Raw genomic sequence first — 24,233 nt, forward strand, 5'->3', positions numbered from 1 at the left:
TACAGACCCTGGAGCAACAATCTCAGTTGTAACCCTGCCATTCCACAAACAAACGGCAATGACCACAATCCCCTGGCGTGGCCGGCTCCGGGGGCCTTGTGGTTTTGTTTGCACATACACGTGTCAACTGTGCTCTCGTTGAGAACGGGGCTGGGGCAGGGACCAAGGGTTGTGGGGCAACCCCCGGAACAGGGCCTGGCTGGGGCACGGCCTGGGCTTGTGCAGTGTGGTTTGGCAGCCATGCAGTGCGGTGTGAGAACTGCACAGTAGTTTTTGGGAGCCCTACAGTGCAGCGTGGGAGCTGTGCAGTGCAGCACAGCAGCTGTACAATGAGGCATGGGAGCCCTGCAGTGGTTTGGGAGCCCCGCAGTGCAGCAGCGTAGCATGGGGGCGATGCAATGAGGCGTGGGAGCCGTGCAGTGGTTTGGGAGCTACGCAGCGCAGTGTGGGAGACTTGCAGTGGTTTGGGAACCATCCAGTGCAGCATGGGAGCAATGCAATGCAGTTTGGGAGCCATGCAGTAGAGTGCGGGAGCCCTGCAGTGCCGTGTGGGAACTGTGGAGTACAGCGTGTGAGTCATGCAATCAGGCATGGGATCTGTGCAGCGATTTAGGAGCTGTGTAGTGCAATGTGGGAGCCCTGCAGTGGTTTGGGAGCCATGCAGTGCAGTGTGGGAGCTGTGCAATGAGATGTGGGAGCCATGCAGCGCAGTGTGGGAGCCGTGCAGCACAATGTAGGAGCCACGCAATGATTTGCAATGTAGATTGCGAGCCTGCAATGAGGCGAGGGAGCTGTGTGCAGTACGGTGCATGCGGGGCAGCACGACCCAGGGGCGCAGCGCATGCGCACCCCCTCCCCTCCCCTGGAACGCCGGCACAGGCAGCTTCCGGCGCGCCCGGAAGCGAACCCCCGGAGCACAAGGGGCAAAGGTCAGGGGTCACAGGCAACATGGCGGCTGCCGGCGGCGGCCTGGGCGCCCTGGTGAGGCCCGGCGGGGCTGGGGGAGGGGGCTGCGGGGCGGCGCCGCCCGGGCCCGCCTGAGCCGCCGTGTCTTGTTCCCCGCAGGGCCCCGGCGAGGCCGCGGCCGCCGCCCGCGCGCTGTCCCTGCCGGCCGAGGCCTACGGCAACGACGTGAGTAGCCAGGCGGGGGTGGGTCGGGGCCGGGGCCGAGGAGGCCGCACCCCCTCACCCCCTGTCCCGTCCCGTCCCGTCCCCGCAGCCCGGCGTGGAGATGATGTGGGCCATGAAGGCGGCGCAGCACGCCGAGGTCTACTTCAACGTGAGTGCGGGGCCGGGGCCGGGCTGCCTGCTTCCCGCCGGGGGGGGGGGTCGAGCGCGCTGCTGCTCGCAGCTGTCGGGACCCAGGAGCCCGGCCCCGGGTTTTCTCCCCTTTCCCCACCCCCCAACAGCTCATTTCCTCGGTGGACCCGACGTTTCTGAAGCTGACCAAGGTGGATGAGGAGATCTACGCTGCCTTCCGGGAGCGCTTCGGGCGCCTCAGGATCGACGTGTTGGAGCCGGAGGAGCTCAAATCGGAGCCAGCCAAGGAGGTTGGTGCTCTGGGCAAGCTGCAACGGGGGCGCGGCGTCGCCCCAGGGGAAAGTCTTGGGCTGGAAGGAGGGAGAAGGCTCAAGGGGGGGAAGCGCCACAGCGGTCGTGGCGTGGGACGACGCAAAGCCACGCTGGAGACACGTCTGCCGTGAAGGGATTCCCGACTGTGGGTGCTTTCTGGCTTCGCCGGCATGCTTGTTGTTCTCCCGAATGCGGGCGAGGCATCGTGAGCAGCAGGCAGGTTCGGGGACATGGGATCTGAGGGCCGAGAATGGGCCCTGCTTCATCCGGCTGCCCGGAAGAAGTTTACAGCCCCGGCTCTTCTGTCTCTAGAAGTGGCGTCCGTTTTGCATGCAGTTTGAGGGGGTCGTCGAAGACTTCAACTACGGCACCCTGCTGCGGCTGGACTGCAGCAAAGACTACACGGAAGAGAATACGATATTTGGTGAGCAAACCGCCGCGTACAACCTGAGAGGAAGGCCTGCCCATGCAGAAACTGGGCGCAGATTTCTACGTGGCACTTCTAAATAGAGTGCCAGGTTGTCCCTAGCTTGCTCCTGTGGCCATATGGCTGAGGGCAGGCAACACTCGGGGGTATCCGAACTCTAAGCCTCCAGACTTGGGCCTGCATGTAGGATGCCCACCGAAGGTTTTGGAAACATCTGAAGCCTCGGGCATGGGTGGAGGATGCTTGCCTGTAGTAGGGCCACATATGGTTCTTGAATGACTCTGAGATCTGGAATTGATTTAGCTGATTTGACTTGTCTTTAAGAAAAAAATTGTCATGTCAACACACAAAAACCAAGTTGTTCCTCAGATACTGAACCAAACCTAGACTCAGCACCAAGTTATAGACTGTCTGCTCTGCTGGTTAACCCACAAAAAGTGCTATTTTAAGGGGTAACTGTTGCAGAAGAAGCTGTGCCCTGCCACACCTAGAGCCCTAAGTCTTGGAGCAGTTCCCTTCTGGATTAAAAAGGCTGCATGTCTGTGCATGAAGGGGGCAGTAGTAGAAGCTTGGAAGAGCTGTTGGGAGGGGAAGATACCTTACACCACAGAGCTGCTATAAAGATATGTTTATTTTCTCCTCCTTTTAGCCACCAGGATCCAATTTTTTGCCATTGAAATTGCTCGAAACAGAGAGGGTTACAACAGCGTCATCTACAACTCAGCCACCCAGAGGAAGATGGCTGCTGCAGTGAAGGCAGCTTGTGACCATGGGTAGAACAAACCCCTTCTGTACACTGGATGGGGCCACTCCCTGCTGCAGGAGTGTTAACAGTTGCTCTGAAGCTACACGAACACGCAGCAACTGAAGGGGAACCTGACTTAGAGATCAGCTTTTGCTCTGTGCTTTTATGGTGCTCAAGTGACCTGAAGTGCCCTGTCAATAAATGGTTGTGACTTAAATCTTGCTACATACAGTGGGATGGTGGAAGCACAGAATAGCATCCCCTGGCACCCTGCACCAGTAACCTGGGAATCAGCAGCCTTAAATCTGAAAACAGCTGAAGAACTTCTCACAAGGTATTGCATCTCCCTGGAGCACTGCTCTTCTCTGGTGTGGTTCTTCCTAGACTTGACAAGCCTCCCGTGTCACTGGGATATACTGCAAGTTAATCAGTTTGAAACAATAAACCACAAGTGTCCATATCATCTCCAGTTGCAATTCTGGGCATTCTTTCTTTACTAGACAAGTTCTGTTAGGGCAGTATTTTTTCCTACCTTTCCCCCCCACCCACCTTTTCTTCATTATAGATGAAAGCAATAAGGGGATAAGATACTCCCTGGACACAGTAGCTGCTGCTGGCTTGTGTCTTTCAAAGGAAAGGAGTGGGCTAAAGAACTTAGGGCCCTGTGTTTGCATATCAGTTCAGGCCTTTTGTCCCCTGCCTCCCTGAGGCTCAATAAAAAGTGAATCTGTACAGGTTTCATCAGCATCTAGTTCATGGTCAGAGGCATCCCTAACCAGAAGACCCTGAATATTAAATCCACTGGCAAAGCCCTTCAGATTTGAAGGGGCTGCTGATGCAGAAGAGCTAGCAGTAGCAGCAGAGCTCTGTTCTGCGTGAGTGCAGTTACTTCAAGTCCTTGCCAACAGTAGAAAAAGGTGGCCTCTGCTCTGGTATGTGAACTGGGAAGAATGCCCTTGAGCTGGAGGCAAGCTGCAGGGTTGCTCGTTCAAAATGAAAATGAAGCCAAATTACTCTACTGTCAAAGCAGCTGCAGAGATTCTTTCTGGGTTCTGGTTTAAGTTCAAACCATAGTTTCAAAGCAGTTCAACAGGTATGGGTTCATGCTCTTTAGTGTTAAGGAACAGAGCTTATTAAAATATTTCAGATAATCAACTGATACCTCCAAGACAGGGAAGCTGTGAGGCACAGCTGAATAATCTGCCATCACAGGCCAAGCACCTAGGCCTGATGGCACTGTCCAACGAAGTCTTGAATACAAACCTGTCCTGCCAGTAACACCCATGCAGACTCCCTGTGCCTGAAAGTTTGCAAAGAACAATTTTTCCAAATATTTAGTTGGTCTAATAAGAAGATACCACATGTACCCCAAGAACCTTGTCTGCCAATAACACTGCTTTTACCCGTACATCATGGCAGGCTGCTGCAGTGGCTCAGGCCCTAGTCCAGGTGGCAGAACCCTGTGACAAGAAACATTAGGAGTGGGTTTTTGAGACTATCAGTGAGGCAAGTGGCCTCTGCAAACAGCAGACACAATTCAGTAGAAACCATTGAAGTTTATTTGCAGTCACAATGCTTACACTGTATGCAGCAAACACCCTTACAAGTCAACCAGCGATCTGCTCACGCGAAAAAGGACCCAACACACAATCGCCAGAGGAAAGGAGATTAAAAAAAAAAAAAGAAAAATTCAGAGTAGGTGGTGTACGGGCAGAGAAACTGAAACCAAACCTAAAGGACTGAGTGGCTGTGGGTTAGAGCTGAGCTAGAGATGCACACAACTAGCAGCAACAGTAATGGAGAAAGTACAAGGCAAACAGGTTTCCCCCGCCCCAATTACACTTTCCTTTGTAATTAAGTTTTCTATCCAAAACATGTATTAGGGTGATTTAGAGAAACAGACTGGTTTTTAAAGGGGGATGTTAAATAACTCATGCTAGGCAGACCTTGTTATTAAGAACCCTCCACAGTGGTAAATTCAATACGAACCCCCCTCCAAGACCCTGGCTGCGTCTCATTCCCAAGTGCACGCGTGTCTGAAAATGGACACGTGGTGCCTCACGGGAAGGCTGTGCAGGTCTTGCACTGGCAAGGAGTATGAAAAGCTCAGCCCAAGGCTTTCAATCTGTTCCACACATGCTTCCTGCTTGACAGAGGTTGTGAGGTGGGGGAGGAAAGAAAGAAAACCAAGGAAAGAAGAGTTGGCAGGTAGGTGAGACAGCCTCGCTGCAGTGCTCCTCCCGGGGTGGGGCTAGATGGGGGTGGGGAGAAGGATCCCTTACTGAAAGAAACAACTCGCCAAATGCACCAACGCTGGGTGGCGAAGGCCCTACCAGAAGCTGACTGACAATGGGAACAGCATTTATCATTACACTGGGGGAGGAGACACCCACGAGCTAGCACAGATGAATGGATCACGCAGCATGGCTTCGAGTTCCTAATAACAAGGGTGAGACAGTAACAGGAAGTCGTGATTTTTAAGGGGCTTATAAGAAAAAAAATATACATTTGGAATTTTACATTTTCTCTTTTTTTTTTCCCCCCATTTGTGGTTTTTGTTTCTTTCTACACATGTCACTAAATATATCTCTGCACTTTCACACCCCCTCACCCAAGTAAAGCTTCAAGCCAGCAGGAGACACATCTTCCTCACTCGCATACGCAACCCTCACGGCAGCATTGGTGCACTAGACTCCGTAAAAATTTCAGTCACGCTTATTTTTTTTTTTTTTTTTTAAACTTGAGTCAATATAAACCTTGTTCAAAATGTTATGAAAAAATGTACATGTTTATACAAGGCAGGCTGCAGCAGAGCGCTAGGGTTCCACGCAGACGTTCTGGTAGGGAGACGCTGGATTCTCGCACCCGGGTCATGCCCCCTCCACCCCTCCCAAGGAAACGGAAGCACCCTGCCCTGGCGAGTTGAACACCCCCCTCCTGTTCCCTCCTCCCTTGGACGTGGAGTACGGCTGAGCTTGAGCGCCGCAGTCCAACCCGAGGGAAGAGCAGGGATCAGAAACGCCCCCTTTTCTTTCCATCGGAAACGGTAACCCCTCTGGTCCAGGCCAAAGAGATGCTGCTCTGTACAGGTGATGGTGCGAGACGTCAGCTCATCATGTCGTTGCTGTTCACGCCGTAGGTGGAATTCTTCATAGAGTCGTTTACCTCCCGCCTGAATGCCGACAGGTTCTGGGTGAACCTACGGGAACACAGACCAGCATGTGTTAGAACAGGGCTTGCCGGCACTGATACAGTGTCAGATGCCTTATCCTAGGCCACATGCTTGAATCCTAGCCCATGATGCTGCCATAAGCAGGGACTGCAAGTCTCTGCAGACTACATTCATCCATTAAGCAGAGCTACAGGCTCAGTACTGTGATACCACCTCCCAGGCCGAGCTCTCTATACCAACCTGTCTCTGTTCTTGGTTAGCAGGTTGCGTTCAATGCCTTCCATGAGGTTCTCGAAGCAGAGGTGCATGGCCTGCTGCTTCTCCGGGGGCTGGCTGTTCACTATGCTGTTCCTCAAGTCTGAGAAATACTGGGGGAAACAGGAAAGTGGTAGTGAGCCATCCGAGTGCTGAGCCAGCTGTTTTGTCAGGGGTAGCAAGAAGTGCGCAGCTTTGGTTTTTGCATATTCTAGAACTCGGGTAAATGGGTAACTGGAGGATTTCCTGGAGCTAAGGGTAAGCCAAGCAAATGCCATGTGAGCTTCTCCCCTTAGCAGGGCAGGACACCGGGACACTGCCAACCTGAGCGGCACTGCTGTCCTGGCTCTCCTGAATCCAACTCTGCCAGTGCAATTCCCAGTCACTTGCAGGACACCAGACTCTGCCCCAACTCCAGAGGTCTCTCCCAACTAAAAGGTCAGCTTGGTCAGCTGAGAGCAGTCAGGCCTGCTTACCTTTTCATTGAGAAGTATCAAGCCAAGCAGAGGTCGGGACATGGACCACTGGTTCCTGCAGTCCTCAAAGATGATGATATTTAGCACTGTTGACAGCATCTGGAAAGATAACAAGAAAGCAAGAGGGTCAGGCTGCTCCCTCAAAGCCAACTTTCCTCCTGCCCCAGAAATGTGTGTCAATCTGCCAGCATGCACTCCTCCAAGGGGTTATAGCTGACTCCACGTATTACCCATAAGGCTGTAGCGTATCTGGTCTTCCAGCTCACGTTGCAGGTCCTGCACTGTATGATCAGGACCAGCAAAAGAGAAAGAAAACCTGCCAGCCATGTACACCAGAACAGCCAAGGTAGGCAGAGTGCATGCTTACTGGAGAGATCAGGGAGAATCTGATGGCTGCTTCACTGAGCTCTGGAACAACACTGCTGTGTTCAACCAAAAGTATACACACATGCTACTGCTTTTCAGCTCCTCAACCGGTACGTACGTTAAAATGACTGCATGCTAGTGGGTGGCAGACATATTTCCTGGCTTCACCATGACAAGTTTCCAGCAAGTCCCAAGAAAAGGGGACTGCAAATGGGGTAGTTTTTTGAAAAAAAAAAAAAAAAAGTATTAAGAAAGGTTCCAAGTTTTGGGCCCCTCCTGCTCAGAGTGTAGGTGCGAAATGCCCCACCCTGCATGCACAGAACGTTGGCCCCAAGCATCAGCCCCAGGGCAGTTCCCAGTTCAGAGCTCTGGGACGTGATAAACAACATACTGGAGTTGCAGCATAAGCCATGGGTTTCCAGTTCCCTCTGACATCAGGTAAGTGCCTCAGCTCCCCTAGAGCTCAGCTCTGGAGAAGGCGACAGTGCCTACAGGAGGGGACTGGGGACTGCACAAGTGCTCCAGTGTCATGTGCTCATGGTGTAAGGACCCTATCTCCCATGAACGAGGCGTGCCCCCGGCAGCAGGGCGGGGGGCCACAGCGGCGGCAACAGGAGCACGGCAGTGGTAAGCAGGGGAGCTCCCACAGATGCTGCCGGCGCTGTCGGTGGTGGGGGAGGGAGGTGAGAGCTGACCAGGGGTCGGCAACCACCCACAGATGCTGCCAGCAGCGTTGGTGGCATCTTTTTGTAGGGGGTGCACCACCATGCTCAGGGGGTGCATGTGAACCCCCTATGCGTCACCCCCGATATCCCCCTTCTCAGCTCTTTACCTGCTGAATCATCTCCGGGTGCTGCTGCATGATGTGCAGGAACCGGTCGCTCTCCTGGGTCAGGGGGGTGGTCCTCTTCTTGGTGCTGCGGGATAGCTGCTTGAAGAGATAGGTGACAATGTGGTCCAAACAGGAGCAGCAGCCTGTGCAAACCATGGTGTCTGCGAGAACAGGAGAAGGGGACACATTGGGACACCTCCAGCACTCCACCTGGTCCAGTGGCTGGCCAAGACTCCCGTGGAGCTCCTTGCCTGGCCCTGCACTTCTCCCCTCTCAGAGGCCAGCCTCATGGCACCCATTCACCTCCACCAGCCAAGCTGACACACACACAGCCTGATAACTGGCAAATTCATCAGCCCCGAGTGCAAGATATAGGCAGGCACAGGCTTTCATCAGTGCTGACAACCCAGGGAGTTGGGGTAATTGCACAGCCCCTGCCATTTCTCTAATTAACAGACTAGGTCTCCTATGTGATGCTGACTGCTTTCATGCTCACGGCTAGGGAAGCTGCAGAGGGCCAGGAGGCATGCTAATAAAGCTGCCTTTGGGCCATGTTGTGACACCCCTCCCTGTCGATGCACCGTGACAGCCCCACCGGCAGCCCCTTCAGCATAGACAGAACTCAACGCTGCAAGAGAGGTGCCACCTTCCCCAGTAGCTGCAAGGAACCTTGGCCTTCCTTTGCCTTACTCCACCCCAATTGCTGACCTTGAAGCTGATAAAGGCCAATCTGCCACAGCCAGCACTCACTCTGCCAGGCTGTATGATTGCTGGACCCTGAGATTTTAAGGTGTTTGGGGCTGAAAACCACCAGGGATGCTCTCCAGGAGCTGCATGCTATGTATCATCATCCCAGTCCTGGACAGAGCTACACCTTTCAGACTTGGATTTTCTATTGCATGCTACCAGCAGCTACAGTTCAAGTTCATGGAATCGCACAAACTCTTCCTCCTGTCCTGGGTATCAAAGAGGGGCCACAGCCCTATGTACAAGGATTCACAGTGCTGCCTCCATGTTTGCTCCTTGCTTCAGCTACTCTCAGAGACCACAGATCTTCCTATACCCTAACCTTTGCTAACACCCTAATCTAGGATGGTACCAACCGGGGTTCAGTCCCTGAACCGCTTCATGTTTCACTCCCCCATGGCACAATACATCGCATCACTGGTCTAATTTCAATTGTGAGCTGTTCAGGGCAGTGACCACGTCCATCTGTATTACATGTGTGCACAGTGCCTGCATACAGGGCACTGATCTGCTAGCCCACAAACACCTCCGTAACACAGATGAGGCATGCCATTAAAATGAACTCACAATATCTACTGCTGCAAATAGATCTTAACTAGGTATTGATGCCTTTATGTCTGTAGTGTAGACTAAAGCCCATTCTCCTCTCCTCTTTTCAAGAGAGCCCTTTTTGCATGCACCAAAAGAAGGCAGATAGTTACCTAGTGCAGTGAGACCTTCAGAAATGGAAGAGAGAATATACATGATTACGTGGGGCTCCAGGCTGGCTATGAAGTTCATGTGGTCCTGGGTGAGAACTTCCAGTAGGGAATAGTAGGACTGGCTGAGTTTGGGGTAATCCTGCAGAAAGAGAGGCGTTGTTTAGGGCTCCTGTTCAGTTTGGAATTGAGCATGGAGCTTCTGGCAGAGCAGCGGAAGCCTAAACACATGTATTTCCAATCACCTGGAGATTACTTGCTTTCACTGTCTTGAAAACAGCTTATGCAAAACAATCCCCCTACAGACAACCTATGGGTTGTACACCCCCATCTCTCTAGTCACCTTGGAGTATCCCAACAGGCTTCCTCCATCAGTGTCTTATCAGAACATTTCCCCGTACCCTGCTTCCATCCGTTTTTGGCTTGGTGAGTTATTTGGCCAACTCAAACACTGGAGGTGCTGCCTCCTATTTTAGTGGGTCAGTGGCAATAGATCTGAGGAAGAACAGCCTCCCTGGAAGCATGGGAGCAACTATAACCACTCCCAGGTTCTGCTGAAGAAGGACCTGGATAATGATGCAAGTCCCGGAGCCTGCCAACCAGCTCTGCAGTGACACTGGCCAAGCACTTCAGCATGGGCTGTGCCAAAGGAGCCGGTGCAAGTGGGCACAGAAACAGTTCACCAGGCTTATGCAGAAGCAAGAGGGCAAGGCGGCTGCCTTCAGAACAGCAAGGCTGCGTTTTAATTGCTGTTGTGGACACAGAGCCCGGAGCCACACAGAGCGAAGAAATGGCTCTGTCGGCACGAAGCATCTTTCGTGTAAGGAAGCAATTATCCGGCTGCAGCTATATTCCTGATGAGAGAGGAGCTGGCACCACGAGCCTCAGGGAAACTGTGGGGGCAAGGAGTAATGACTGCTTTCTCATCAGATTCTGTTCTGCAATCAGAGGCTTCATTGCACACTGAAGCCCAGGAAGGTCTGACTCAGTGGGAAAGACTAAAGCTTGCTCATCCATCCAAGATACTCCTTCAGCAAGACACCTTTTAATATCCCATCCTGCTCCCTGACACCCGTGTATAGCCTTCTGTCAAGGCTGCCCCTTATAGGAAGAAAAGCAGAGCTCTTCAGGAGAACACAGCAGGAGAAGGTGTGCACTGGACATCAGCCCAGCTTAATCTCCCACTCCTGTCTTGCATCAAAAGGCTGCATTGTCTGGTTTCAAAGGCTGAGACAGTGATGCACACAGGAACCTGGCAGGACTGGCTGAAGCTGGGGGAGATGAAAGAGAAACAAGAAACTTTTGTAACAGGGGGAGGCTGGTCCAAGGATGTGGGAGCCCTGCTAGCAAGGATATTTTTTCAAGCACAGGAGTTTGGGAACTCCGAATGATGGCTGGCACCAGAGCATTAGAAGACACTGGGAGAGATCTCTATGGTGAGTACCGCACGGGCCCCTGCCACACAAGCCTCCAGCTGGGTTAAAACTGTGGCAGCAGAACAGAGTGCCAAGTGCACGGGGGTGAGTGCTGGGTGGGGAAGGAGACCAGTGAAGGGACACCTCTTTGGCAGAGTGAGGAGTGAGCTTCAGCACAGACACATGGGCCATTCTTTGCACACAGAAACAGGAAACACAGGCAATGAGTTCTTCCTGCCTTGGTTTTTTTCCCCTCTGGAAACCCAGATCAAAGTGGTGGCGTCTTTACTGCCACATGTGGCACAGCTAACACCACGGCTCTTTGGACATGGAGGCAGACAAGGGGACTTAACAGCCATTTGGACATAGCAACACAGGCATACGTGCCCTGAAGAGCACGCTAACTCATCCCAGGATAGGTAAGGATCTCAGTCAGGGCAGCACACAGAGGATGGACTCTTCTGTGTACATGCAGCGTGCAATTAGGTCAGAGGCATGCTGGCTTACCAGGAGGTCACTATGCGGGATGGAGAGCAGGAGCTTGATAAAAGTTTGCAAGGCGTTGTCAAGTGCATCGTCCCCGTAAAGCCGGAAGACACCAAAGTTGACGTAGCTCCCACTGAGCGCAGCTTTCAGCATTGAGAAGCATATGGAAATGCCCTTCAGCTTCAGGGCATACACCTGGTCCTTTGGGACCTCCCCAAGCGTGAGGATACGATTTCCTGCAGGAGCACAGAAGCAGACTCAACACACCGGCATCATTGCCATCTCCTGCACCATCCTGTCTCTCAAAAGGACTGGGGGAAAAGGCAGCAGAGCTGTAAGGAACGACTGAGGAGAGACCAGAAAGAGGCATTTGGCGCAGCGTCTCTGGGCCAGCTTCCAAAGCAAAGGTTACATTATTGGCTGTGGCTGCTCTAAGCTGTGTCCTCATGCCCTGGGAGAAGCTGGTTAATAGCATGCTTCTCTGGTTGCACACTGCACTGCTGTAAAACAAGTGCAAACTGATCTGCAGGGCTGAAGAAAGTGTGTGGCTTTGCTGGGGGAAGGAGGGTGGAATTAATCGTTTCCAGCAGCAGGGTTTCCCTAGCATGGCAAATCCTGACCTCCTTTTGCTCATCTATCGAGTGCCAGGACCTCAGGCAAAATTTGCCTGCTTCACATAAGCACAGTAAGATCACAATTCAAGGTACTTGTCCCTGCCCCCCAGCCCAGACTCCTCTTCACAACACCAGCCGTAACAGAGATGCCCCAGGCCCTGCTCACAGGGGATCAGCTGTCTTCCAGGCAGCCTCCCGTCTGGGCAGACACAGGAATAAAGGCTCCCCACTCGGTACTCACCATACGTAGTTATCATTTTACTCGTTTCCCGAAAAAGCAGGATGCCGTTTGGGGAGGACACGTCAAACTGCAACCTTTGGGATCTGCCAGGGGAAAGCAAGCAAATCAACAGCTGCTCACGTATATTGGAGGGAGGAAGGAGAGAATCTTCCTTGCTGGGGCATCACTTGGGGTAGGGCTGTTTATGGCAGTTCAGCAACAGCTGCTCCATTTGGTATCAGAGTCAGGACACAGCAGATGAGAAGAGTGATGCTGTTTCTATGGAGGGAAAAGGCCTGTATTTTGCACATTAAGAATACTAAAATCCACCATATGCTGGAAATCCAGTTTTGGCAATAGTCACTGGGCTACTGCCACGCAAACACAGGGAACTCCTGCACAGCTCAGGAGTATTGGGCTAAGTTCTGATCATGATTCAGATGAGCTTAAAAGCTCAGTCATTACATAGTTTTCCTCTCAATAGCTGAGTGGATCTTCAGGCTGAAGTGCAGCAAGCTTGCTGATCTTGCCTCACTGAGTAGCAATAGGCCACTGAGTAGAATATGTCCTATCTCAAATATACCTTTTGGATTTGGTAAACAGCGTGACCACGTGGATCCTAGGGAACTGGGACGGGACCAAGCTGAAGTCTAGCATCCTTTCCGCATGGCTGGAGCACTACTTAGTAAACCTCCTCTGTAGAGCCCTGTTCAGCAGGCAGTGCTCCATGAACAAGGTTTGACAACCAGCCAAAGATCAGACAGCTTCTGAATTATTTGACCAGAAGCCAAGGTAGCTATCCACTGGCAGAGCATGCCACAGGTCTAACACAGGAGCAGTTACCTGACCACCATACAGAGCAGCATTCACTTTAACTTGGTGTGATTAAATTAACACACAGTGCCCTGATGCTGTGGATGACTGGCCTGAGAAACAGGTGCCGCAAGAAACACCACAGGTTTCTCTAGTGTCTTCATGCAGAGATGGTACAGGAAGACGGCCCTCAAGCTTAACCAAATCACAAGGCAGGACTGACACACATCCTTCCCAACACAGACAGTGTTTGTTTTTGTTGGCAGCTTCTAAGTGTAAAGGGACCAAAATGGACACAAAATAGCTGGGTACCACAAAACACCATCAACCCCCAAACTAAGGAGCAAGGTAGCAGACAGATGTGAACTCCCATCAGCTTTTGGACACTGTAGTCTCATACCTGTTATGCACCAACTCTGCCATCAGTTTGAGCACAGGGGTAGTGCAGGCTGGGTCATGGTACCACAGCTCAATTGCTCGCTGGAGGATTGGCATGTAGGAAGGGTAGCTGTGAGCCAGAAGCTAAGGAACCTTGCTGATTTGTACACAAAGAAAACGGCTGGCAGTGTAAGTGGAAGGCAGCATTCTTGCTCTGTTCCAGCCTCTGGAGAGATGCACAAGTACAGGCCGTGGCGCTGCAGAAAAGGCCTGTGTGCCTATTTAAACAGTCACTAGGCTGGTAATGTGTCTGTGTAATGTGGTAATGGTAAGTCAAAACTGAAAAGTCTTTCAGCAGCTGTACCTGCTGGTTGCAAGGCCAGCCTAAAGAATACCCAAGGTCTGAGCATGTACCCACCCTTCCCAGGTTATTATGGACACAGACTCCATAACAGGAAAAGATGAGAACTCTAAAGCCCGTAGATGTTGCTTCCTGATCAACCAGGACAAGGTCACCAGGGCAAGTGTGCTGCCTCCCAACCTCTGCCAACCTTAGGGAGCAAGAGACGAGCACTTTCCTAACTGTACTTGAAGTTCCAACTCCTTTAAGTCCATTTGCTAATTCAGTTCGCAGTCACAGAACTGATTTCTAGTCTCCAACAGGGCAAGGCATCATGCTACAAACCACATGGAGGTTTCTGGAAAAGCACCTCTCACTGGAGGTACACCAGGACCCTTGAGTACTCTGATTTGCAGAGGCAGCTTCCATGAAAGACTTAACTGAAATGCAAAGTGAATGGAGTTGGGGGGAGGAGGGTTCAGGGACTTGAATCTCTTTCATTGCCCTGGATAATTATGGTCTTGAAGCCAAGGATACATCCACTCAAACAGCATCATGAAGCTGGTTTTGGCATTGAAGGCAAAGGCTATTCCCCGTAGGTCTCGTACAAGGCCAACCAAGGTCCTCTGTAGAGAGGAGAAGGACATGTTACATGTTAACACTGGCAACCAGACCTCAAATCACCCCAGCTTCCACCAACCCACCACCAACAGCAGAGTTCTCTTGGTGGCTTCTGGTTTCAGAAGTCAGACAATCCTTCTAAGCACCAGAAAATATATACAAGTTAAGCCAAGGCAATGAAGGTTCTAGGATCTTCCAATACCTCCTACTTTTGCTTCTATTGTGTGAGCATCAATAGTTATTCCACAAACTGCATCTGAGGTACTCAAGTTAAAGGAGAGACTTTTCTTTACCAAATGCTTAGGGATCTCTCTCCCTTCTAGCAATTGCTTGTCCCCTCAGAGAGAGACCACCCTGTAAAGATCATTTGGTCTTTCTGAAATACTAGAATAAAAAGCCACACTAGAAAGCAAGTTTAACTAAAGTCAGACATGACAAAGCCTTTATTGAAAGAGTGGCTGTCCAGTGTACCAGGCCACGACTATGATGATTTGGTTTTGCTCAGTTGTTACTTACCTTTGCCTCTTGCTCATTGAAAGTGTTGGTGCTGAACATCTGTGCCACGGCTTCAAATGCAGCCGTTAGGGGCAGCATGAATTGTTCATACTGATCCTCATCTTCCCCTGAAACAGACATGACAAAATTGGCGCCCTCCACGCAAATGCCACGTCAGTCCTGCAGGCTGGCCTCAGCAAAGTGGGTGCAAAGAGCAGTAGGGACTGGTCACTAGGAGTGAAGCAAAGGCAGCCAGAGCTCTAATCTTAAGAAATCAAAATGCCTCCAGATTAATGTGATGCCACAACCAACCACTGACGCACAGAAAAGATTGGTTATAGCAGAGTATAAGTTTTCTATGGTCCTCTGAAATCTGCCTGTGAAGGAAGCACTCGGCCCCCAACAGGAGGCACAAAGCTTCTCTCTGCATTGGGTTTTTGCAGTTTCGGATGGCCTTTACTAGGTCAGCCAAACACTTTTCACAAAAGGTGAAGACCAGGACAATGCACTGCTTAAGAGTTGCAGGTAGTACCTAAATCCACCATGAGAAGGCGCCCAAGTGCAGTGTAGAAAGTAGTCCGACATCTCATGTCAGTCAAGTTGGACTGATTGTTAATGCCCAGGAATGAAAAGTGCTCACTCTGTCAAGGAAAGAACAAAGTCAAGTGAACAACGAGCAGGCAGGCTCTGAACAGGGCTCACACATTAAGGCACTCAGTAATCCCAACCGTTTTGACTTATGCTCTGTTCCTGCAAGGCCTTTGGAAGGACTGATCATCTCCCTAACCACCTTAGTTGTGCTAATACTCATAAAAGAATAAATGACCAAAGGAGAGTTTTCGCTAGTGCTGTGCAATTACCAGTACTAGAGAGGTAATGGTAGCTCGTAGTTTTTTCTGTACCTACCAGGAAGGAGGCCTGGCCCTTGACCTTTCATCTTAAGCAACAGATGAAGAATTCTCTCTACTCCTCCAGTGAAGGAGGGAGTTTACCTCTTGGGAAAACTCAAATCTTGAAGACAGCTGCTCAAGATGACATTGAGTATCAAGTTCAGGAGGATCCAGGAATCCTGAATCTTGGTTCTCTTGTTCAAGGTACTATGTCTGTTTCTTGCCTGTCCTAGCATCATTGTATAAAAGGATCAGGTGATCAATACTTCTACCCAACAACAAGCAGAAAGGCTCTCACAGGGTTACTGACTGTTCACTTCCACAAGACCTGCAAGCAGTAGCAAACCAGAGCTCAGGCCGGCACAGTGATCGCAAAACCCCACAGAAAACTACCAGAGCTATACAAGATGTTGATGCTAATTGTGACAGTCCTTCCTCTGAGTCAGCACCCCAGAGTGGCAGGAAGACAGCCTACACTGCTGGCAGACCAGTTGTTGGCCAAGTCGCAGGTCTGGAGTCCTGTCCACAGGGGTGATTAAAGATCCCTGGGCACTCTTTCAAAAACAGGAACATTTAATCAATCAGGAAGGAGATCAGGACACAAGTATATTATTATATTTTGCCTTCCTGACTTCCACAGTTAATTCGAATGGATGCGGTATTCTTCATTATTCTTGAGTCAGCATTGTAACAGCCCAAAGTAATTCCCTGCATTCTGCTCCAGATGCGGCTGCATTTTAATGAGGGGCGAAGAGATTCTTGTAGTAAGTTTGTAGACGAGCTAGAATCCTTTAGGTTAAAGGGAACATATAAAACACAAGAGACAAAAAATGGAAGGCCAGGCTTTGGAGGAAGGCAGAGAGAACAAGGACTGGGATTTGCAGAGCTGTACGAGGCTGGGTCTCTCATAGGAGGGAAGGAGCTGGGAGACAGTTCAGCTTTAGAAATATGTCCACATATGAAAGCTTGTCTAACTTTATCTTAACTACACAGTTGGCTCAATAATAGGTATCACCCTATGAAATCCTTGCCTCCCTGTATGAAAGCAGAGAGCAGGCCTTCATTTCCTTCCTACTTGCAGGAACCTGGGTATGCATGTTGTTATGAGATAGCAAGCAGAGGCCAAGACTTACCGTGTGATTGTTCAGCATGAACTGTACTGCGCTCAGTTTCACCAATTTCCTAACGCTACTGTATGTAAGAAGCATATTAAGGAAACAGCAACCAAATGACGGCTGGACAGTTTCAAATATTCACCAAGCAACTTAGGGGAACACTTTCCAGAGCAAGCTCGTGCAACACACTGATGTGGCACCTTATGAATGACTTCCCTTTTCCAGGACATGGATTTAATTTCATTTCGTATTACTTGAATGCAGAATCCTTAGGAAGGAAGTCCACCAACTATCTATCTCGAGGTTTTCAAGAGCTCTCAAAGAAAACCACAGACAAACTATGATGTACAGACATGATCTGCTCTTAAAAAGTGTATACCTACCGGAATTCCTGCCACCAGATACGACTAGCAAGTGCTCAAGCTCCCTTGGCCACTTGAGAGGCAACTTGAATGTTTTGGGGAAGTGGGTAATGGCACATTTACATACAAGAGGGCAATGCAGCCAAGGTGACAAGGGAGCAGGTGATGACAAAATCAGTGCCAATACTGTGTGACTGGAGTTGCTGCTCCATTTAGTTATAGAATGTTTCTGGTGAATTAAGAAAAGGCCATCTGCTAAAAATGCATTGCGAGGAGATCAGTAATAGAAACAACTAGGCCATGTGCAAAACTCTCTCCTTTCATTTGAACACCTTGGTGTGCTCTTCCTAGGTTTTGCCATGCAAGTTCTACACGCCTAGGACTCTACTAAAAAGGATATCCAATGGAGAGGTCATTGAGAAGCTGCAGCGTCTTGGAGGTGATGGGTTCACACCGACCCCAGTACTTCAGGTTGGTGATGCTAAAGGAGAGGACAACAAGGACAGATCAGAGGGACTGCTCAGTTTTCCTTTGTTGTGAGGTCGGTTCTTCCATCAAAAGTCACTTAACATCAGCAGCTCCACCCTCCACCAAAACCACAGACATCACAAGCCACAAAATATTGGTATAAAATTACTGTACTTACATTTGGTTGACTAGAAAATTATCCTTCAGATAATCTTCACTACTTGGGTCCCAAGCTACACTGGCCCATACCCAGGCCCTTGGAATTCTGTGGCACTCCAGGGCTGATTTCTGCAGCAAGGGTAAGAGAATTCTGCGGCAGTGACAACATGCAGACGTATGCAATTCTGCACCTGCACCATCCACTGTCAGCTGCAGAATTCTAGTAGCCCTTGCTTCTGCCGGGAGAGCCATTTCACCCCTTGTGGATGTGCAGCTCGGGTGCGCAAGGTTAGGCAGGCACCGTGCACGTCAAGGATGATGCTAAAGGAGTGGGGAAAGCCGGTGGCCATGTGCCTCTAGGCGCACGGCACTGGGCTTCAGCCCTGGAGCTCCTGAAGCCTTCTGAGTTCTAATGGAGATTGCCAGAGGCCCCACAAAGCCCAGTTGACACATTCAGGCCAGAGGAAACTGCACAGCAACAGTCAAAGGAAAGAGTCTGCTTAAGCAGAACAGTTTTAAGGATATTGCCACTACACTAGCATGAAACAGGGCTATTTGTAAGGGCCTCTTAGTGTCCCCTCCTTGCAGTGCATTTGTGGCTGGTGATCAGCAATAGTGATGTGAGTGCACCAACAGTTGAGGCTGCCCCTGGTAAGCAGATGTCAGACCACAGCCTAAGACCACATCCATTCTTTTGGTGTAGCTGGCAGAGGATCACATTTGTCTCTCTCCATGGCCCAGGCTAGACTCCACAGTGGATAAACATCTGGGATGCTGCATGTGATTCACACCCCTGATCACAGCCTACCATTTTCTTAAGCAGCCAGTAGTTACTATTCTGAAGTCTGGACATGACTCCCTTAGGTTCAAGATGTCCCATTCACACCTTCAAATGGACCCTGGAATCCCTGATGGCAACATGCAGGAACACTTACATTTTTCCTATGAAGACACTCAGGACCATGGTCTCGTCATTCAATCCGAGGACCTCAGAGAGACGGCGGTACAGCTGGAAGAGAGGAGAGCAGCAGCACTCAGAGCAGAGCCAGGAGATGCACAGATGAACACTTCCCCTAGAGCCCCCCTGCTTCCTTATTCAACCACTGTGGAGAAGATATCACCATCCTATCAGTTGCTCCTTCTTGTAATCTGGGCATCATTTTCAACTGGGACCCCTGTAGGCCCTCTCATCTATATCTTGCTGTACATCTGCACTGCATCCCCATGATATAGGCTTTTCTGGCTGGGCTTTCATCTGCACCCTGGGAAAAGGGATTACCTTAACTCTAGGAAAAATGCGGTTCCCTCAGCAGATGAGGACGCAAAGAAACAATGACATTTGTGCCTCAAATAACCTGGCAATGGAAGTCCAAGCTGAAGAATTCCTAGCTCCCTTGCAACATCCTTGCTCCCAGCACTGTGTACTACAGGTGAACGGAATGGTTAAGAGTAAATTTTGGGAATAAAAATAGCCTTGTTTCTTCATTGCACAACTTGGGGCTGCACGATGATGAGCGTGAACTTCCAAGGTAGCTGGAAAGCTAAGACCTGGCTTTGTAAACCTTGCCTCATTTCCAAGGCATGTCCTTTTAGGCAGAGAATACATCAGTTTTGACCTCAGCTCAAAGGCTCATTTTATTTATTTTCCTACGGACTATCTACAAAAAAACCAAAACAAAATAGCGCCGTGCCAAAGTCTGGCATCCTTCCCATTCAGATGCTTACACAGCCTCCCCATGTCCACAACGATTTTGAAGTACTCAGTGCCATATGTATTTTTCCTTGCATGTAGCTGCTATTTACCTTTATGTTATGGATAGAGAAGTGAGGTATAAGCACATAAAATGACCTGTTGCTGCTCTTGTGAAGAGCCTGTTAAAGCAAGGACTAAAATAAAACCCAGGGTCCACAACAACCCGATGCACTGCTGTAATCATAGGGTTCTCTCTCCAACACAGATGACCATCTTAAGAGGTACTGTTTCCACAAGATGACTCCAGAACAAATGTAAAAGCAGGTATTATAGAAAGCAGGAAGAATGGGGCTTCTAATAAGCTCTTCCTTCTTGTAACAAAAGAGCAGATCAAATTCCAGCAGCTTAAACATCAACAGAAAAGAAGAAATGATTGCTTCCTCACAATTGCCGGGCAGAGGGCGTACCTTGGAGGACTTCTGCACCTGGTCTCCAATGTAGATCTTTCGGAACTGCTCAAAGAAGCTCAGCATGGCCAGCTCCAATTTCTCGTTGCCAGCCTGAGCCAGGCGGGAGTCTGTCAGGTTCATCAACTGAAGCACCCTGGAAGGAGGGAGACAATGCATTTAGGAACTGTTGGACACCCAACTACTCCACAAAAACAAGAAACACCACAAGAAACACCCTTAATGATGTCCAGAGTGCTAAGCAGATGCTATTCAAGGCACCTGGTTACTCATTCCAAGCTTTTTGGAAAGCCCTACAGGGTGGTGTTTTGGACTGAGTGGGCAAAGCAGAGTAGCAATATTATATGTTATGGCCAAGATCTTTGTCCTGGGTGAACTACTTTTCCACAGGCAGAACGATCAGTGCAAGTCCTGTGCACTGCTAAATTGCACTTAATGCAGAGGAGGGGTCCAGGTCCTAGTGCTGATGCTGGGAAAGGGTATGTCATCCCCTACTGTGCCAATACAAAGCCAAAGAGCAAGTAAGCAGAAGTCCTAACTTGACTCTTATTAGAAGCGCTGCACACAGGCTGGAGCTCAATGGTAATGACTAGGAATAAGCCATCATGGCGAGAAAGGCTTTCACTGACTCAGTCCAGAGACATGATGTATGGGGCAAATCAAACAGGACTACTTCTTTGAAAAGTGTGTGGAGAGAAAGGATCAAAGCAAGCAGATTAACAGCATGAGACTGCTTTGTGTATATCATACCCCTGAGGGCAGTTCGGCATGTTTGAAGTTTTGGTATCTTCCATCCAGTTACTCCCTAGCTACGGGAAGAGCTAAGATGAGATTCGGTCTCCTACTAACCACAGCTAACAGAAGGACAACTTTTGTAAAGGCACAGATTCAACTCCTCTTGCTCCCCTAATCCCAGAAGAGAACTACAAGGAATTCTGCTCAAACTAATGTTGCTTGCGAGTCGCAGACTGCATATTAGATTACCCACACCAATTCAAGCTGAAACCGAGAGGCCTTAGCATTCTGACACATGCAACACGGGAACCAAAGCCACCCTGCGGGGGATGCTAACTACTGAACAGGAACTAGAACTGCCTTGAGGTGGTGTTCACAGTCAGATACAGTTGGGTTGTTTGTGGGGGAGGGAGATGAAGATAAAAAACCCAGAAAAAAAAACTTCTTTCCCCAAAAAAGCACCATGCATTTGGTTCTGTTCTGTAGCACGCATTAAAAAAAGAGAGCATCTTCCATGCTCTTCCCCTCACAATCATTCAGTTGCTTGCTGGACACCCACACAGACACCCCAATTTAGACAAATCCCAGGCAAAGCTTACTCAGCTTCTCCCTTCAGGGGGGCCCAACCCCATCTCATTGTTTTCAATGAGAAGAGTGTTAAGGGGAAAGAGCGCTTGCGGCTGCATACCGGTCACTCTTTCAGGGGGACGGGAGGGTCTTCAAAAATACAACAGCCCAGCAAGAAAGCAGTTAGCATCCCTACCGACAAACCAACTCGCCATCCATCGCATCCTGCTCGTCTGTACTGGCGAAGGAAACCCTACCACCGATCACTGCCCCGATGATGTAGACAAGCCACGTCAGACGCCCTGAAACCAACAGACCACATCAGAATGAAGCACTGAGCAGGCTACATGATGAGGAGATCCATGAAGAACAGGTTATCAGTGATATGCACGTCCGGAAGCTCAGACAGTTCCAGAATGACCTGTTTTCCCATTCATTGTAGGGGAGGCATGACTTCAACAATCAACACATTTGCTTTGGAACATCATGCGTCACCCAAATTTGTTCACCATACAAGACCATTTCACCATAGGAAACCCCCTTCTGCAGACTCCTGGAAATGCTGTGTATATAAAAAAAAAAGCACTCATTTTTTTCTGAAAGTATGTGGCATTGACTGATATGTTAAGAGACGCTCAATTCACAACCATACACTCTTCTCTACATATAAAAGGTTTACTGTTTTAATCATGCAACTATATAATTAAAGCAGGACAATCTCCTATGCTTATCCTGGTACAGCTCATTCCAATACTGGAAGGAGACTAGAATATACCATTAAGAAGGCACTTTTATAAAGCCACTAAAGAGCAGGCAGTTATGTCTGTACCCAACATTAAAGAAGCCACAAAACAGTTGCACCACTACAAACCCCATATGCAGGTCAAGTCCAAGTGTATTCCAGCCACTACTCCTCAAAGGAACATTAGTGAGACTCCATCTTGCCGAACAGATATCACAAGAGGAGAGCGGGCTTCGGGGATTCCTAGTTCAATGGGCCCAAGTGATGACTGTTCTTGGGCTGCACTCACCTTCCTGCACTGCAACATCCATGGGGCTGGCGGTAGCACTCTGAAGGAGCTCCTGGTAAGACTGGGCTGACTGGTCAAAGAGCTGCACAAGCAGAGCACAGGTCTTCTCATACTCGCACCGCCCGATGGTGGACAGCTGATCTAGCTGCTGTTGTACAAGGCCAGTGTCATCTAGAGGGTCTTCCAGCCCATCTCTGCACAGAAAACAAGCAGATGATAAAGACAAATCAAAAGCAGTTTTGGCCTAAGCCACAACACAAGCTTATTTCCATGAGGACAGACTATGCCTCTTCTAGGTCTAGAGCTATTCCTAGACTTGGTTGCCTGAACCTTTGCTTTTGGCTAACTGGGGAGCACTGATGCAAGAAAACCAGGCCATCACTGCTGCGACTGTGGCCATAAATCAAAACAGCACTAACTACTTGAACCGGAGGAGAAATTACACACTGCACTGAATACGCCTTTATGACAGGCTGATTGTTCATCCAGGGCTTTGTACCTGAAGTGCAGACATCAAATATTAAGGCACCCATCTGGATGCAAATATTTTCTAATTTTTATGGCTTGGTTCACTTGAAATATGCTGTAATATACAAAGACTGAGCATCTGATTCAGCCATGTCTTTTTTTACAACTCAACTGGCAGTCAGGCATAACTCCCTCCCCCAGAGTCCATACAGGGAGAGACCAAGACCCCAACTAATTAAGATACATTTTCCCTGCCTCATTCTTCCCACACTGTCAGAAAGGCTCCCCTTACCTCAGGATGATGTGCACAGACTCGAGCCTGGACGTGATGTAAGCTTTCGTGACCTCCGGTGTATATGTTTCTAGCATGTGAGGTTCTGTGGCTTTAACGTATGGGACTGAGGCTGCCAGCCTTTGCCACAGGCTCAGGAGATAGTGAACGCTGTTTGGTGCAAACTCCCAGTGCTGAAGACAGCCAGGGTGGGAAGAAAAAAAGCCAATACATTTAGTATTCCAAACATCACGTGAGGCTTGCATCCTTTACCAGCATTTAGAAGCTTTATCCAGGATGCACTGCCCAAAAACTTCACAGCTTCATTCTGCACATATTTAACACTGAATTTAAGTTAGCATCTAAATTACAAGAGAACCAGAGAATGAAAAAAAAAAAAAACCCAAACCAAAAGACCCACACACTCCCCCCGCCTCCCCCTCTGTCAGCTAGAGAGCCAAGGATACCTCAATATTGGCTTCCGTGACTGTCAGCTGAGCAGAAGCCTCCAGCTTCCAGTCAAGGCTCAGAAAAACTGAAACTGGAAGGCGTGGACAAGGGACCTCAATACATTGCCTCAGTTCTAACAGTGTTGTTGCTTTATTTGCCCTTCTGTTTTAGCATTCCATCCAGTTACAAAAAAATACACCTGTAGTGCAAAAAATACACCTGTGCTGTAAAAAACACTGCAGCAAATGAATCCTCAGCTGCTGGGCTCCATTTCTTTAATGGGTCAGCATGCACAGGTTTCTAAGGCAGCCCTTTCAAGTATCCACAGGCCAAGAGAAAAAAAAAAAATCACTGACACAAGCTGCACACTTGGATGCACTAGAACTTCCTTGCTGCAGACTTGGGCTGGAGTCTTTTCCTGAAATATTTTAGCAGCCTGCTCCAGCCAGCATTTTTAGCCTCCCACATAAGAAACACCCATTCTACCAGAGAGGAAAATTATACAGTTGCACCGTAATACACAATTACCAGCATTGATGCTACATTAAAGCGATACTGAAACGCAAAAATTGGTTCTTGCGAAGACATTTCAGTCCCCTCTCATGGCTGTCCACACAAAGATCCTTCCTACTTTATCTCCTGCACTATTATTATCATCTCTCCGTCTTTCTCTCCAACATGTCTGTGAGAGATGATCAAGAATGTTAAAGTTACGTTGCTCTTATTTACCTTTGACAGCAACAAAAAGCTCCATACTCCCTAAATGTCTGCTGATGAAAACTTCCAGTTTGCTTGTAATTACCATGAAAGGATTTTTAGCTGAGGTGTAGTTGTATGCTGTATATCAGTGAGAAACCCAGAGGGAAGCTTGCGTGGTGTTCATAT

General features: G+C 49.4%; 2 protein-coding genes across 3 annotated transcripts in view; one reads left to right on the forward strand and one right to left on the reverse strand.

Annotated features, from left to right (window-relative positions):
* The first annotated feature begins 794 nt into the window (after positions 1 to 794).
* PBDC1 (polysaccharide biosynthesis domain containing 1) lies at positions 795 to 3,209 on the forward strand. Of its 2 annotated transcripts, none has more exons than XM_059730695.1 (6): positions 795 to 929; positions 1,066 to 1,131; positions 1,220 to 1,279; positions 1,410 to 1,550; positions 1,885 to 1,996; positions 2,649 to 3,209. In XM_059730695.1, the coding sequence occupies exons 1-6, from the start codon at positions 810 to 812 to the stop codon at positions 2,774 to 2,776; spliced, it is 627 nt and encodes a 208-aa protein (XP_059586678.1). In that variant the 5' UTR covers positions 795 to 809; the 3' UTR covers positions 2,777 to 3,209. The 2 variants fall into 2 exon arrangements, with proteins under 2 accessions (XP_059586678.1, XP_014458916.1); XM_014603430.2 differs by having other exon boundaries at positions 926 to 981.
* Positions 3,210 to 4,280: 1,071 nt separating this feature from the next.
* The window catches only part of XPO7 (exportin 7), a 64,398-nt gene continuing 44,445 nt past the window's right edge, over positions 4,281 to 24,233 (reverse strand). The window contains exons 11-28 of the mRNA XM_059730692.1: positions 22,920 to 23,092; positions 22,160 to 22,353; positions 21,325 to 21,430; positions 19,827 to 19,962; positions 18,602 to 18,675; positions 17,437 to 17,520; positions 16,696 to 16,756; positions 15,205 to 15,313; positions 14,694 to 14,800; positions 14,094 to 14,182; positions 13,239 to 13,346; positions 12,047 to 12,129; positions 11,213 to 11,427; positions 9,294 to 9,432; positions 7,846 to 8,006; positions 6,648 to 6,746; positions 6,157 to 6,284; positions 4,281 to 5,943 (exon numbers count right to left, since the gene is read on the reverse strand). Of these exons, the coding sequence (XP_059586675.1) occupies positions 5,850 to 5,943; positions 6,157 to 6,284; positions 6,648 to 6,746; positions 7,846 to 8,006; positions 9,294 to 9,432; positions 11,213 to 11,427; positions 12,047 to 12,129; positions 13,239 to 13,346; positions 14,094 to 14,182; positions 14,694 to 14,800; positions 15,205 to 15,313; positions 16,696 to 16,756; positions 17,437 to 17,520; positions 18,602 to 18,675; positions 19,827 to 19,962; positions 21,325 to 21,430; positions 22,160 to 22,353; positions 22,920 to 23,092 (2,160 nt within the window). The 3' untranslated portion in view covers positions 4,281 to 5,849. The remainder of the gene's footprint in view (positions 5,944 to 6,156; positions 6,285 to 6,647; positions 6,747 to 7,845; positions 8,007 to 9,293; positions 9,433 to 11,212; positions 11,428 to 12,046; positions 12,130 to 13,238; positions 13,347 to 14,093; positions 14,183 to 14,693; positions 14,801 to 15,204; positions 15,314 to 16,695; positions 16,757 to 17,436; positions 17,521 to 18,601; positions 18,676 to 19,826; positions 19,963 to 21,324; positions 21,431 to 22,159; positions 22,354 to 22,919; positions 23,093 to 24,233) is intronic.

This window comes from Alligator mississippiensis, chromosome 7 (genome assembly GCF_030867095.1).
Source record: "Alligator mississippiensis isolate rAllMis1 chromosome 7, rAllMis1, whole genome shotgun sequence".
Taxonomy (NCBI): domain Eukaryota; kingdom Metazoa; phylum Chordata; order Crocodylia; family Alligatoridae; genus Alligator; species Alligator mississippiensis.

Coding starts and splice junctions, on each gene's coding strand:
- PBDC1 (XM_059730695.1), top strand. CDS start 810: ATGCGGGGCAGCACGACCCAGGGGCGCAGCGCATGCGCACCCCCTCCC. Junction 930..1,065: donor CCGGAGCACAAGGGGCAAAG/GTCAGGGGTCAC, acceptor TGTTCCCCGCAG/GGCCCCGGCGAGGCCGCGGC. Junction 1,132..1,219: donor CCGAGGCCTACGGCAACGAC/GTGAGTAGCCAG, acceptor CCGTCCCCGCAG/CCCGGCGTGGAGATGATGTG.